We start from the raw sequence: 15,790 nt of genomic DNA, 5'->3' as shown, positions 1-15,790 counted from the left end.
CTGCGCTGATGCTGCTGTTTTTTTAAGATGGCTGCTTAAAAGCAGGAAGCACCAACGTGCCCACACAATGCAGACAAGGTAGGTACACTAGACAAAAGTCTTGGGACACTTCAGACTAAAAGTAGACAAAAGTATTGGGACACTTATGACTATCATTGGACAAAAGTATTGGGACATTTAGGACTAGCACCTGCCAAATACGCGGGCCCGACCAATGCTGCTTGCAGCTTTAATTTTAGTTTGCTTTTCTTTGGCCCACCCCTATAGTGTTATTCATTTTCTCTGCCTACCATAAAAAGAACAAAAAAACAGCATTTATCTATATCTTGACAAAAACAAACAAACACTGTCGTCAGCTTGAAGCATCCCTCTGTCTCAGACTCCCTCGTAAGACCTGGGGAAGTTAAGGCCCGGGGGGCTAAATGCGGCCTGTTGAGTTTTTCAATCTGGCCCGCCGGACATACCCAAGTATTTGTTTTGGATCTTTAAAATGTAAAGTGTAGCTGCCATTATGATGTGCAGTCATGTTTTCTAATGACTGTAAGTCCTCAACTATACTAAGTATTTCAATGGTTGGAATCTGCACTTTAGCATATACTAGTTACTAGGGCTGAAACGACGCGTCGACGTAGTTGACGTCATCGGTTATGTAAATACGTCGACGTCGTCTTTGTGCGTCGACGCGTCGCATATTTACGTCACACTACCATCATGGCGGAGCGCAAAGCAGACGATGCAAGCGGTGCGAGCGAGGGGAAAAAAGCACGCCAAAAGTCGTCAAAAGTGTGGGAGTATTTCAATAAACGGCCTAAGAAGAAACGCTACTTTTACTCCGCTACTTTTATCTACCGTATTTTCCGCACTATAAGGCGCACCTAAAAACCACAATTTTTCTCAAAAGCTGACAGTGCGCCTAATAACCCGGTGCGCTTTATTACGATTCATTTTCATAAAGTTTCGGTCTCGCAACTTCGGTAAACAGCCGCCATCTTTTTTCCCGGTAGAACAGGAAGCGCTTCTTCTTCTACGCAAGCAACCGCCAAGGAAAGCACCCGCCCCCATAGAACAGGAAGCGCTTCACCCGCCCCCATAGAACAGGAAGCGCTTCACCCGCCCCCGGAAGAAGAAGAAAAAACGCGCGGATATCACCGTACGTTTCATTTCCTGTTTACATCTGTAAAGACCACAAAATGGCTCCTACTAAACGATCCGGGTCATAAAAAGACGCAATCTCTCCATCCGCACACGGATTACTACCGTATTTCACAGCAACTGAACCGCACTGTGGAACGGGAGCACGTACGGTGAATATTCGCTCCACAGGGAATGAGAAGTCATCCTTCACTGTGGTTCTAGCTTGCCATGCTAACTTCCACTCATGGTGATATTCAAAAGGAAGACCTTGCCAAAAGAGACCTTTCCAGCCGGCGTCATCATAAAAGCTAACTCGAAGGGATGGATGGATGAAGAAAAGATGAGCGAGTGGTTAAGGGAAGTTTACGCGAAGCGGCCGGGTGGCTTTTTTCACGCTGCTCCGTCCATGTTGATATATGACTCTATGCGCGCCCACATCACAGATGGTGTCAAAAAACAAGTGAAGCACACAAATACAACACTCGCCGTCATTCCGGGTGGATTAACCAAAGAACTCCAACCGCTGGATATTGGTGTCAACAGGGCATTCAAATCACGACTGCGAACTGCGTGGGAAAAATGGATGACCGAAGGCGAACACACCTTCACTAAGACGGGCAGACAACGCCGGACAAGATACGCCAACATCTGCCAGTGGATTGTAAATGCCTGGGCAGATATTTCTGTCACAACTGTGGTCCGAGCTTTCCGGAAGGCAGGATTCACAGAACTGCTGCACAACAACAGCGACACTGAATCCGATGATTTCGAAGAGACGGAGCCCGCCATTTTGGAAGCCACGCTAGCGCAACTTTTCAATTCGGACACCGAAGACGAAGAATTCGAAGGATTTACCGGTACGAATGAAGAATAACTTCAGAAAGTGAGCGCTATGTTTATTTTGTGTGTTGTGTGTTGTGACATTAACGTTCGAGCAACATTACCGGTATGTTGCTATTGCTCTACACCATTTTGAATTTTACTATGTTTGTGATTGCACATTTGTACATTTTGGGACAGAGTTGTTAGAACGCTGGTTTTCAATATATTATTAAAGTTTGACTGAACTATCTGACTGTTTTTTTGACATTCACTTTAGCGCAGCGTTTTTTTGACGTTCACTTTAGCGCAGCGTAGGCGCGGCTTTTAGTCCGGGGCGGCTTATTGGTGGACAAAATTATGAAATATGTAATTCATAGAAGGTGCGGCTAATAATCCGGTGCGCCTTATAGTGCGGAAAATACGGTACATTCAGCTCGCTACTCGCTACTAATTTTTATCGATCTGTTAATGCACGCTTTGTTTGTTTTGGTCTGTCAGACAGACCTTCAAAGTGCCTGCCTTACTGGTGACGTTTCACTTCGTTCCACCAACCAGATGCAGTCACTGGTGACGTTTGACCAATCAAACAGAGCCAGGGTGTCATGTCTGTGTGATCAGGTTTTATTTTTGGACTTTTTGTGCACTTTTGTTTTGTTTTGTCACCATAGTTACCCATTAGTTTCACCTGTCATGTCACGCACCTGTTTTGAGTCATGCACCTGTTGTTAATCATGTCTATAAGTATTTAAGTTCATTAATTTTCTGTTGTTCGTGCTGACGACCTACTGTCATGACTTGGTCTTGAGTGTGTGCTTTTCCGGGATGCAACGGAAAGTTGGCTCGGGCGAGACGGGAATGAAGGTACATGATTTATTTAAAGACTATAAATACAAAAAAAAGGATCAAACAAAAAGCGCGCACAGGGGCGGAGGTACAAAAATAGACTATAAACACAAACTTGCACATTGGCAGAAACTATGAACAATTAAACAAAACTTGCAAACTATGGCTTGAATAAAGAAAACTTACTTGGCATGGACAAAAAAAGAGCAGCGTGAACGATGGACATGAAAAGGAGTTAGAAATGTGTCGAGCATAAATGTGGTGTGGTCGTCAGGACGAACAACAGAAAATGAATGAACTTAAATACTATGGACATGATTAGTGAAAGCAGGTGCGCGACTCAAAACGTGAAACAGGTGCGTGACGTGACAGGTGAAAACTAATGGTTGCTATGGTGACCAGACAAGGGAGTGAAAAGACAGAAACTAAACAAAACATGACTTAAAACAAAACATGATAATACAGACATGACACAGGGGTCACATGACCTGACTTAAAATAGGTTGAAAAATGTATTGGGGTGTTACCATTTAGTGGTCAATTGTACGGAATATGTACTGTACTGTGCAATCTAATAATAAAAGTTCCAATCAATCAATCAAAAGTGTGAAGGAAAAAAGACCCTTTTTTATTTCAACCGTACATCCCGTCAAAAGCCGAAAGACTGACTGCACAGTTCCTGTCTTCACAATAAAAGTGCCGCTCCATCGCGCCTGCGCTTTCAAAATAAGAGTCTCCGAAAGCCAGCGCAAACAAGCTAGCAAGCTACGGAGTTTGCCGCCAATGTATTTCTTGTAAAGTGTATAAAAACGAATATGGAAGCTGAACAAATAAGATGGCAAAAACCAACCACTTTCATGTGGTATTAGACAGACAGGAGGAACTTTTTTCCTCCTCCATTTGAAAACATGGACGTTATCAGCACTACTGTCTGATTACTATCAATGCAAGTCATCAGAAACAAGTAATACACCAACTTATATTCTTGTCTTCATGAAAGAAAGGAATCTATATGTGTTAAACATGCATGTATATTCATTAAAACACCTTTAACAAATAAATAAATATAAATTATATACTGTATATATCAATGTATGTATATATATATATATATATATATATATATATATATATATATATATATATATGTGCGTGTGTGTGTATATATATATATGTATATATATATGTGTGTGTGTATATATATATATGTGTGTATATATATATATATATATATATATATATATATATATATATACACAAGGGACGGCGTGGCACAGTGGGAGAGTGGCCGTGCGCTACCCGAGGGTCCCTGGTTCAATCCCCACCTAGTACCAACCTCGTCATGTCCGTTGTGTCCTGAGCAAGACACTTCACCCTTGCTCCTGATGGTTGCTGGTTAGCGCCTTGCATGGCAGCTCCCTCCATCAGTGTGTGAATGTGTGTGTGTGAATGGGTAAATGTGGAAGTAGTGTCAAAGCGCTTTGAGTACCTTGAAGGTAGAAAAGCGCTATACAAGTACAACCCATTTATCATTTATATATATATATATATATATATATATATATATATATATATATATATATATATATATATATATATATATATATATATATATATGATATGTGTGTGTATGTTACTCATCAGTTACTCAGTACTTGAGTAGTTTTTTCACAACATACTTTTTACTTTTACTCAAGTAAATATTTGGGTGACTACTCCTTACTTTTACTTGAGTAATAAATCTCTAAAGTAACAGTACTCTTACTTGAGTACAATTTCTGGCTACTCTACCCACCTCTGCTAGTAATGTTGTTGTATGCACACTGTGTCGAGCGGAAATGGTCTATCATAGCAGCACAACGGCTACGAAGGAACATTTGAAAAGAAAACACCCGACAGCGTTCTTGCCATCACCATCAACTAGTCAATTGTCCGCGTGAGTATACGTTGTCATCATTACACAAAAACATGAATGTGTCATTTGTATCTGCGTTGTAAATTCATAAACTAAAGCACCGTTTCGCTCTGAGAGGCGCGTTTGCCTGCCTGTTCAGTGTTTACAAAGACGCGCTCCTCTTTAACGCTAACGTTAATTAGTTGTGCAAATACCTTTTACAACATTAACAGTTACATATACTATGTACAAACGAGCAATTAACTTTCACTTTAATCATACTATCATTGTTGTGTTATTAAGCAAAATAAGCAATACTTTTACTTTTGTTGAAATGTTTACACTGTTGTTACAGAATATTTCCGTTTTGCACTTTTTTCTATTGGATGTTTATCTTTATTTTTGCACATTTTAAAGCAAAATAAGCAATACTTTTACTTTTGAAATGCTTATACTATTGCAGAATATTAAGATTTGCACTGGATGTTTACTTTTATATTTGCACATTAAAAAGCAAATAAGCTACTTTTAATTTTGTTAAATGTTAAAAGTTTTAAATGTTTACATTGTTACAGAATATTTTGTCATGTTGTTGTCAATGTTGACTGAGTGGCCATACTTTTTTTTTTGTAAATAAGTCATGCCTTTTGAAAAAACTGGCCTACATTTATTTTTTCATCTTCATTTTAAATACAAAAATAATCGGTAAAAGGAAAAATAATCTATAGATTAATCGAGAAAATAATCTATAGATTAACCGATTAATCGAAAATAATAATAATCGATAGATTAATCGATAGAAAAATAATTGTTAGCTGCAGCCTTACTAGTTACTATGGTCATCTAATTAGATACTATGGCAGACATTATTTATAGTAATATTGTTGATTACTATATATATTATGTTGGCCCTGTGATGAGGTGGCGACTTGTACCCCGCCTTCCGCCCGAATTTAACTGAGATAGGCACCAGCACCCCCCACGACCCCAAAAGGGACAAGCGGTAGAAAATGGATGGATGCATAATATATATAATAAAATACATAGAGCTATACTGCCCCTTGTGTCTGTGCCGTCAACTCTCTCCAACCATAACATTATTGTGAGGTTTTGTATTAGTGTTCCTAAAATATTGTACAACAGATTGTCACAGCTCATATACGTGTGTGTGTGTGTGTGTGTGTGTGTGTGTGTGTGTGTGTGTGTGTGTGTGTGTGTGTGTGTGTGTGTGTGTGTGTGTGTGTGTGTATTTAAAAAAATATATATATACATATCAGTGACGTGCGGTGAGGTTGATGGCTGGTGAGGCACTGACTTCATCACAGTCAGATTTACAAACATATGAACCCTAAAGAGTATCTTATTCACCATTTGATTGGCAGCAGTTAACGGGTTATGTTTAAAAGCTCATACCAGCATTCTTCCCTGCTTGGCACTCAGCATCAAGGCTTGGAATTGGGGGTTAAATCACCAAAAATGATTCCCAGGCGCGGCGCCGCTGCTGCCCACTGCTCCCCTCACCTCCCAGGGGGTGAACAAGGGGATGGGTCAAATGCAGAGGACAAATTTCATTATACCTAGTGTGTGTGTGACAATCATTGCTACTTTAACTTAACTTTAACTTTACACATACAAACTGTAGCACACAAAAAAGCACATTTAATAAAAAAAATGTTATTATGGTCTTACCTTTACTTAGAAATTAAGTCCATGCGCTGCAACTAAAGCCCTCACTTAAACTTTCCACGTGCAAGATTGAATCTATTTAAAAAAGTGTAACCGAGGGTTTATAAATGTCGCCTATGCTGCATGAAACTACAAAATAACAAACACGGAGGCTCCAGTTTACACGAGGACCACTTTATTTACCTTCTTTCAAAAACCTCCGCAACGTGACATCACTTCCGCTCTTAGCGCCTTCAAAATAAGAGCTCAAGGCATATACTGTATAACAGCGCATAACAGGAACTTAACATCACAAAGAGGAAAGCCCATGAAAATAGGTTACAAAAGTTATTTAATAAGAAGCCAAAAAGTGCAAAAACAATAATGTTCGTGTTGGAGGAGTTGTGAATTAGGTACACCTGCTGTCTGCAGGTGTATCTAATGTTGTGTCCCTGCAGTCATTCACAACTCCTCCAACACCAACATTATTGTTTTTGCACTTTTTGGCTTCTTATGAAATAATTTTTTTAAATAGAGTCAATCTTGCACGTGGAAAGTTTAAGTGTGGGCTTTAGTTGATATAACAATTCTACGGCGGGTGTTCTGCCCTCACTATATGTGTTGAGGTTGTACAGCTTGGCAGACAGCTAACAACCAATCCAGGACGTTCTAATAAAGTTCCAAAGCAGATGAATCCATTTAGGCTCTTTATTGTTGTTGATCTTGCTTTGTCTTGCACTGGACTTTTATTTTATTTATTTATTTGTAAAACTGAAATACACACAATGACAATGTATAAGCTATATGATTCAACCAACATACTGAAATGTAATACACAATATGTAAACATTAGCTTTACACAAATATACAGTATTATCACCAAACAAATACTGCTGAGCGTTGAAACTACTTCTATGGTGGAAATATGTGACCGGCAGCCATTTTAAGTCCTCAAACATCCATTAAATTAGTGCACAAAAATCGTTTTTTCAATACACATCTTACTATCAAATTTAGCCACTTTCCACCTTCATATTGAGCCACATAAACAAGTCAAACAGTTTACTTAGAGACTTATCTTTTCCAAGGCTTGTAAGAGCTAACACAACTTGTCTGACTCTCATTGTCTCATAAACTGGACTAAGATCGTAAACCGGAAGTGCCCAAACTAATGACGCGCAACATTTCCCATCGCCACAAGGTGTCAGTAATAGTCCACAATCAAACGGGCATAACAGCGGGGGTGCAGGAGGCGAGCCTCACACAGTGCGTCTTTTGCAGCCGTTTTATGATCGCTCAGCACAAGAAATAATTTACACACATACAGTTGTTGACAAAATACACTGTACATTATATACCTCAGCTAACTAAACTATGGAAATGTATAATATAGTTCATATAGCAATACAGTCTCACTGCACAGCAGGCCAGCAGTTAGCCGAGTCATTGCGCAATCCATGTTGAGGCACTGAGTGACGTGCCTCAACTGGTTGCTGATCACCGCACCGTCTCTTCTCAGTATTTGAACGGCAAACGTGAAAATTCAGCGATTTTAAATTAAAATAATCTAAAACTGGTGAAGTTAAATGGAAAATAACTTTATAGTATAATCACTGGATACATATAAAACTTTTTTTTTTTTTCTTTTTACTTTTTTTTTCTTTCCATGATGATCTAGTGACTGCACGTCACTGATACATTGATAGATAGATAGATCTACTGGCCCCCCAGACACATTTTTTTCTCTAAATGTGGCCCTCTGAGTCAAAATAATTGCCCAGGCCTGGTTTAGAGACCATGTCGCCACCTGGTGGCTCTTCTATGAACCCCACGCCCGCATCAGAACAGTTGCCATCCTTACCGGTGAGCTCGGCCCACGCCGACATGCTGTTGATGGCGTGGAGGGAGTAACCGCGCAGACGGTCGTACAGCAGCTCTCGGTAGCGGATGCGAAAGCCCAGCAAGATGCCGTTTATCTTCTCCTCGGGGGGAGGCTGCCAGGGACGGATGATAAGAGGTTAGCGGAGCGCTAAAATAGCCGGGCGGAGGGTGACACGCGGCGAGAGAGCGCCACACGTCTACTTAACAAGCAATAAACAACCGTAGACACGCCTCCTCTCACCTGCCAGCGAATCAGCACCGACGTGGTGGTGTGTGGCGTGACCGAGAGAATGACGGGAGCTTCGTCAGGCGCTGAGAAAAGGCAGGAGATGATTTATTAGGTTTTCAGGAGGTTGCTGGCAACACTTGAGTACACCCTGACACCCTGACCTGGGCCTACAAGTTAAACCTACCGTCTTGCAGGGTGGTGATGGCTTCGCTCTCCTCGCTGTACTCGCTGTCCCCGATGTCGTTGGTGGCTTTCACCCGGAACTGGTAGGATGTGAAGGGCTTCAGCCTTGGCCATGGAAACACACACAAGCATTCATATGCAGTGTTTGGGAAATGATTATGAATTATAGTTACTTTGCCAAAAAAGTAACTGCATTATTAACAGAATTACTATTTAATACATGTAATTAATTACTATGCAAAATATTAATTGCGTTACTTTATCAAATTAAATTATCAAATATCTGGCATATGCAGTTGACAGACGTTTCATGAAAGCAGAGTGTGTGTGTGAGTGTGTTTGTTATTAGACCTTGTGGGACAGCAGCTCTGTTGTAATTAATTACTATGCAAAATATTAATTGCGTTACTTTATCAAATTAAATGATCAAATATCTGGCATATGCAGTTGACAGACGTTTCATGAAAGCAGAGTGTGTGTGTGAGTGTGTTTGTTATTAGACCTTGTGGGACAGCAGCTCTGTTGCATATTTTCCCTGGATTGTAGGGCTGTGAATATTTGGGCACCTCACAATTCCGATTGAATTTGATTCTTGGGGGTAACGATTCGATTCAGAATCGATTCTCGATTCAAAATCAATACTTTTTAATAACATTGGGTGCCAGTTCTATGATTAACTACATTCTTCCATAAAACAGATAAACGTCTGTGATATATTCTTATATTACTTAAAAGAAAACGTTTAAAAAAAAAAATAAAAAAAAATTCTCCACAAACATTTTATATAAAGTCAAATAGTAATAAGGCAACAGGAGAAGTATCCAACACTTCTCTGTACAGCAGATATAGATCATCTACATCAACTATATGATTTGCCTGAGTGGCTGGACATAAGAATTGTTACAAATAAAAATTGCAACTCATTTGATTTTTTTTTTTTTTTTAATTTATTTTTGACACCCCTACTGGATTGTGTTAGTGCTGGTATTAATAGAGTGAATGTGCACCATGGCTGGAGTCTCCTTGTCCACTAATTGCAAGCCTGTCACCTCAAACTTTGATTTGTTGTTCATTATTCCCACGTAGTAGTAGTAGTAGTAGTAATAATAGTAGTAGTAGTAGTAGTAGTAATAGTAGTAGTATTAATAGTAGCAGTGGTAATAGAAGTAGTTGTAGTCGTAATAGTAGTAGTAGTAGTAATAGTAATAGTAGTAGTATTATTAATAGTAGTAGTAATAGTACTACTAGTAGTAGTAGTAGTAGTAGTAGTAATAGTAGTAGTATTAATAGTAGCAGTGGTAATAGAAGTAGTTGTAGTCGTAATAGTAGTAGTAGTAGTAATAGTAGTATTAGTAGTAGTAGTAGGAAGTAGTAATAGTAGTAGTAGGAGTAATAGTAGTGATAGTAGTAATAGTAGTAGTAGTAGTAGGAATAATAGTAGTAGTAGTAGTAATAGTACTACTACTAGTAGTAGTAGTAGTAATAGTAGTATTAGTAGTAGTAGTAGGAAGTAGTAATAGTAGTAGTAGGAGTAATAGTAGTGATAGTAGTAATAGTAGTAGTAGTAGTAGTAGGAATAATAGTAGTAGTAGTAGTAGTAATAGTAGCAGAAGGAGTAATAGTAGTAGTATTAGTTTTAGTAGTAGTTGTAGTAATAGTAGTAGTAGTAATAGTTGTAGTGTTAGTAGTAGTAGTAATAATAGTAGTAGTAGTAGTAGAAATATTAATAATAGTAGTACTAGCAGTAGTAATATTAGTAGTAATAGTAGTAGTATTAGTAATAGTAATAGTAGTAAAATAATTATTAATAATAGTATTACTAGTATTAGTAACAGTAGTAGTATTAGTAGTAATAGTAGTAGTAGTAGTAGTAGTAGTAATGATAGTAGTAGTGGTAATAGGAGTTGTAGTCGTAATAGTAGTAGTAAGAGTAATAGTAATAGTAGTATTAATAGTAGTAGTAATAGTACTACTTGTAGTAGTAATAGTAGTATTTGTAGTAGTAGGAGGTAGTAGTAGTAGTAGTAATAGTAGTAGTGATAGTAGTAGTAGTAGTAGGAGTAATAGTAGTAGTATTAGTAATAGTAGCAGTAGGAGTAATAGTAGTAGTAGTAGTTTTAGTAGTAGTTGTAGTAGTAGTAGTAGTAGTAGTAATAGTAGTAATAATAGTAGTAGTAGTAGAATTATTAATAATAGTAGTACTAGTAATAGTACTAGTAGTAATAGTAGTAGTAGTTGTAATAGTAGTAGTAGTAATAGTAGTAGTCGTAGTAGTAGTAATAGTAGTAGTAGTAATAGTAGTAGTAGTAATAGTAATAATAGTAGTAGTAATAGTAGTAGTAGTAGTAATAGTAGTAGTAGTTGTAATAGTAGTAGTAGTAGTAGTCATAGTAGTAGTAATAGTAGTAGTAGTAGTAATAGTAGTAGTAGTAGTAATAGTAATAATAGTAGTAGTAATAGTAGTAGTAGTAGTAGTAGTAGTAATAGCAGTAGTAGTAGTAGTAATAGTAATAGTAGTAGTAGTAGTAGTAGTAGTGTGTACAAGTGTGTGTTGTTTGCTGTGTGATGTTGCCTCTTCCTATTTGATATCAGGTTCGTTTTTGGTCTCTTTTTTACCTTTTGTTCTTACCCTCTCGTGTGCATTATACTTTTACATCCTTTGTGACTGAACCACTGTGTATACCAATTTACCTTGTGGATCATTAAAGGTAGTTTAAGTCTAAGTCTAGTGCGGTGGTGTGGATCATTAAAGGTAGTTTAAGTCTAAGTCTAGTGCGGTGCCACTTGTTGCTTTCATTGGTAATAAGTGACTTCCTGCTGTGCGTCTGTCTTGTTGACATACCACCACATGCTAAGTAACATCAAAGGTATCGGTAATGGCATTGTATTACATAGGTTAAAAGTCATTACCTCCTTAAGTTATTATATATACAGGTAAAAGCCAGTAAATTAGAATATTTTGAAAAACTTGATTTATTTCAGTAATTGCATTCAAAAGGTGTAACTTGTACATTATATTTATTCATTGCACACAGACTGATGCATTCAAATGTTTATTTCATTTAATTTTGATGATTTGAAGTGGCAACAAATGAAAATCCAAAATTCCGTGTGTCACAAAATTAGAATATTACTTAAGACTAATACAAAAAAGGGATTTTTAGAAATGTTGGCCAACTGAAAAGTATGAAAATGAAAAATATGAGCATGTACAATACTCAATACTTGGTTGGAGCTCCTTTTGCCTCAATTACTGCGTTAATGCGGCGTGGCATGGAGTCGATGAGTTTCTGGCACTGCTCAGGTGTTATGAGAGCCCAGGTTGCTCTGATAGTGGCCTTCAACTCTTCTGCGTTTTTGGGTCTGGCATTCTGCATCTTCCTTTTCACAATACCCCACAGATTTTCTATGGGGCTAAGGTCAGGGGAGTTGGCGGGCCAATTTAGAACAGAAATACCATGGTCCGTAAACCAAGCACGGGTAGATTTTGCGCTGTGTGCAGGCGCCAAGTCCTGTTGGAACTTGAAATCTCCATCTCCATAGAGCAGGTCAGCAGCAGGAAGCATGAAGTGCTCTAAAACTTGCTGGTAGACGGCTGCGTTGACCCTGGATCTCAGGAAACAGAGTGGACCGACACCAGCAGATGACATGGCACCCCAAACCATCACCCAACCATGCAAATTTTGCATTTCCTTTGGAAATCAAGGTCCCAGAGTCTGGAGGAAGACAGGAGAGGCACAGGATCCACGTTGCCTGAAGTCTAGTGTAAAGTTTCCACCATCAGTGATGGTTTGGGGTGCCATGTCATCTGCTGGTGTCGGTCCACTCTGTTTCCTGAGATCCAGGGTCAACGCAGCCGTCTACCAGCAAGTTTTAGAGCACTTCATGCTTCCTGCTGCTGACCTGCTCTATGGAGATGGAGATTTCAAGTTCCAACAGGACTTGGCGCCTGCACACAGCGCAAAATCTACCCGTGCCTGGTTTACGGACCATGGTATTTCTGTTCTAAATTGGCCCGCCAACTCCCCTGACCTTAGCCCCATAGAAAATCTGTGGGGTATTGTGAAAAGGAAGATGCAGAATGCCAGACCCAAAAACGCAGAAGAGTTGAAGGCCACTATCAGAGCAACCTGGGCTCTCATAACACCTGAGCAGTGCCAGAAACTCATCGACTCCACGCCACGCCGCATTAACGCAGTAATTGAGGCAAAAGGAGCTCCAACCAAGTATTGAGTATTGTACATGCTCATATTTTTCATTTTCATACTTTTCAGTTGGCCAACATTTCTAAAAATCCCTTTTTTGTATTAGCCTTAAGTAATATTCTAATTTTGTGACACACGGAATTTTGGATTTTCATTTGTTGCCACTTCAAATCATCAAAATTAAATGAAATAAACATTTGAATGCATCAGTCTGTGTGCAATGAATAAATATAATGTACAAGTTACACCTTTTGAATGCAATTCCTGAAATAAATCAAGTTTTTCAAAATATTCTAATTTACTGACTTTTACATGTATATATAACACTGGTCATATGTTATGCTGTGGATATTTGAGTTTTGTACAACAGGGCTAAGAGTGAAAGATTAGTGTTAGTGACGAGGACAGGAAGCAGCACCTGGAGACCACGAAGGAGGCGGCGTCGTGGTTGACAGAGGCCGAGTGAACCGTCCAGTTGTTGTCCGGAAGCTCCCGCAGCTGGACGGTGTAGTAGCGCACGGGGGACAGGCCGTCGCTGCCGGGCTCCCACGCCAGCAGGACGTGGCGAGCATGGACGTCCTTCTGAGGCACCATGGGGCGACTGGTGGGCTGTGGACGAGCTGGGAGGACAGGGTGGACTTAGTGACTTCAGGGCTTCTTTACCTTTTTGACTGAGGGGCCCAACTTTTCACTACACTACACTCAAATTGTAACACTGAATTAGTCAGCTTTCTCTGGATTTTAATCATATTCAGTAATTATATTAGTTTATTAAACACATCAACCTTAAGCTTGGAAAAATACAAACCCCAAAAGCAGTGAAGTTGTCACGTTGTGTAAATGGTCAATAAAAAGAGAATACAACGAATCCTTTTCAACTTATATTCAATTGAATAGACTGCAAAGACAAGATATTTCATGTTCACTCTGAGAAACTTCTTTTGTTTTGCAAATATTAGCTCATTTGGAATTTGATGCCTGCAACATGCTTAAAAAAAGCTGGCACAAGTGGCAAAAAAGACTGAGAAAGTTAAGGAATGCTCATAAAGACTTATTTAGCAGAGGTGGGACCAAGTCATTGTTTTGCAAGTCACAAGTAAGTCTCAAGTCTTTGCCCTCAAGTCCGAGTCAAGTTCCGAGTCAAGACAGGCAAGCCCCGAGTCAAGTCCAAAGTCAAGACTGGAAAGTCTCAAGTCAAGTCCTAAGTCCTGCATTTTGAGTTTCGAGTCCTTTCAAGTCCTTTTAACCACAGACTAATATATTAACACAGATTGTGTATGCTTTTCAAACGCTGTATTTATTTATTAAAACAAGTGCATTTTAAATTGCAGGAAAGAAAATTGTGCTGACATTGCACTTTATAATAGCACTATTAACCAGTCATTTTAAACATTAACTCATTCCTTTACAGAACAAACACATTGAAAAATAAAGTGCAAATGTACTTATTTGTACAAAAGTGTTAACATTGAAAAAACATGACAGAAACGTGAACATAACAAAAAAGTTGTACTTTTTATATGTCAGGGCCCTATGCTGCATTGCATTTGCAAAAGACCAAATTAGCCAAGAGTCTGTCAGTCATTTGTGCACGATGGGGGCGTAGTATGATGCCACCATGGCTGAAAACTCGCTCCACTGGAGCACTGGAGGCAGGCACTGCCAAGACTCTCATGGCCACTCGGAACAGTGAAGGAAGAGTCTTCATGTTCAATGCCCAGAACAAAAGGGGGGAGAGAGTTGTTTTGGGTTGGTGCACTACTTGTAAGTGTATCTTGTGTTTTTTATGTTGATTTAATTAAAAAAAGAAAAAAAGAAAACAATTATTTCTTGTGCGGCCCGATACCAATCGATCCACGGACCAGTAGCGGCCCGCGGCCCGGTGGTTGGGGACCACTGAGGTAAACAACCAACAGTATGTCAGAAAGCTAGCTAAAACGGTACACATATTCATAATACAGTATACATTTTAACTGACCTTTATTTTACTATTTTTGTCTTTTTTTAGGTGTCTAAAATACGCGGTGCTGCTGACCGCCGTCTAACGTTACGTGTGATATATTGACTAACGTAACCCTGCTTAAAAAAAATCACTGAACAAAAAGTATGAATAAGGTAGTGAACTGCAACAGATTCCCGTGTTTGCAATAACGTTATAACGTTAGCAGTGAGTTTACAGCCTCACTGATTTAACTACACAGCAAATAAAAGTCACGTTACTTAGCCAATAAACGTTATCTTACATTCAAAACTTACCGTTCTTTGTGCAACTTCAAATGCCGGACGAAGTTGGAAGTTGTTGCCTCTCCATCAGTAATTTTCGAACCGCATGTGTTGCATACTGCAAACCGTTTTGTGTTGACCACCTCGTCATTTTTATACCCAAACAAAATTATTTTAGGTATCATTTTTTGTTCACTGGCGTGTGGTTTGGACATGTCTTCTTCGTTGGTTGTCCTGCAATTTGATTGGATGAATGCTGTGTGATGAAAACAAAGTAGATCTAATTTGATTGGCTGTTGTACTGAGACCACACCAGCTGACACACGCAACGCTGATAGACAAGTACACAATGAAAAATACGGAGCGCTCCCGAATAACTTTTTCATCTTTGGGTTTTGGGGAAAGTAGCAAGTCATGTCAAGTCATGTCAATTCAAAAGGCTCAAGTCCAAGTGAAGTCACAAGTCATTGATGTTAAAGTCTAAGTCGAGTTGCAAGTCTTTTTACATTTTGTCAAGTCGAGTCTAAAGTCATCAAATTCATGACTCGAGTCTGACTCGAGTCCAAGTCATGTGACTCGAGTCCACACCTCTGTTATTTAGTGTCATGACTTGGACTGTGGAGTTTTTGTTTTCCCAAGATGCAAGAGAATTTGGATCGGACATGGCTTGAAGGTGGGTACATGATTTATTTAACACTATAACTACAAAGA

At 39.1% G+C, this 15,790-nt stretch overlaps 1 protein-coding gene across 1 annotated transcript in view; it reads right to left on the bottom strand.

Moving 5' to 3' along the window:
• Positions 1 to 15,790, bottom strand: part of sdk2b (sidekick cell adhesion molecule 2b) — a 920,539-nt gene that overhangs the window by 77,701 nt on the left and 827,048 nt on the right. The window contains exons 29-32 of the mRNA XM_061931841.1: positions 13,275 to 13,476; positions 8,653 to 8,756; positions 8,481 to 8,551; positions 8,220 to 8,352 (exon numbers count right to left, since the gene is read on the bottom strand). Coding sequence (XP_061787825.1) covers positions 8,220 to 8,352; positions 8,481 to 8,551; positions 8,653 to 8,756; positions 13,275 to 13,476 — 510 coding nt within the window. The remainder of the gene's footprint in view (positions 1 to 8,219; positions 8,353 to 8,480; positions 8,552 to 8,652; positions 8,757 to 13,274; positions 13,477 to 15,790) is intronic.

This window comes from Nerophis lumbriciformis, linkage group LG39 (genome assembly GCF_033978685.3).
Source record: "Nerophis lumbriciformis linkage group LG39, RoL_Nlum_v2.1, whole genome shotgun sequence".
Classification (NCBI taxonomy): domain Eukaryota; kingdom Metazoa; phylum Chordata; class Actinopteri; order Syngnathiformes; family Syngnathidae; genus Nerophis; species Nerophis lumbriciformis.
The sequence above is the reverse complement of the archived record's forward strand: the minus strand, read 5'-3'. Positions and strand labels throughout refer to the sequence as shown.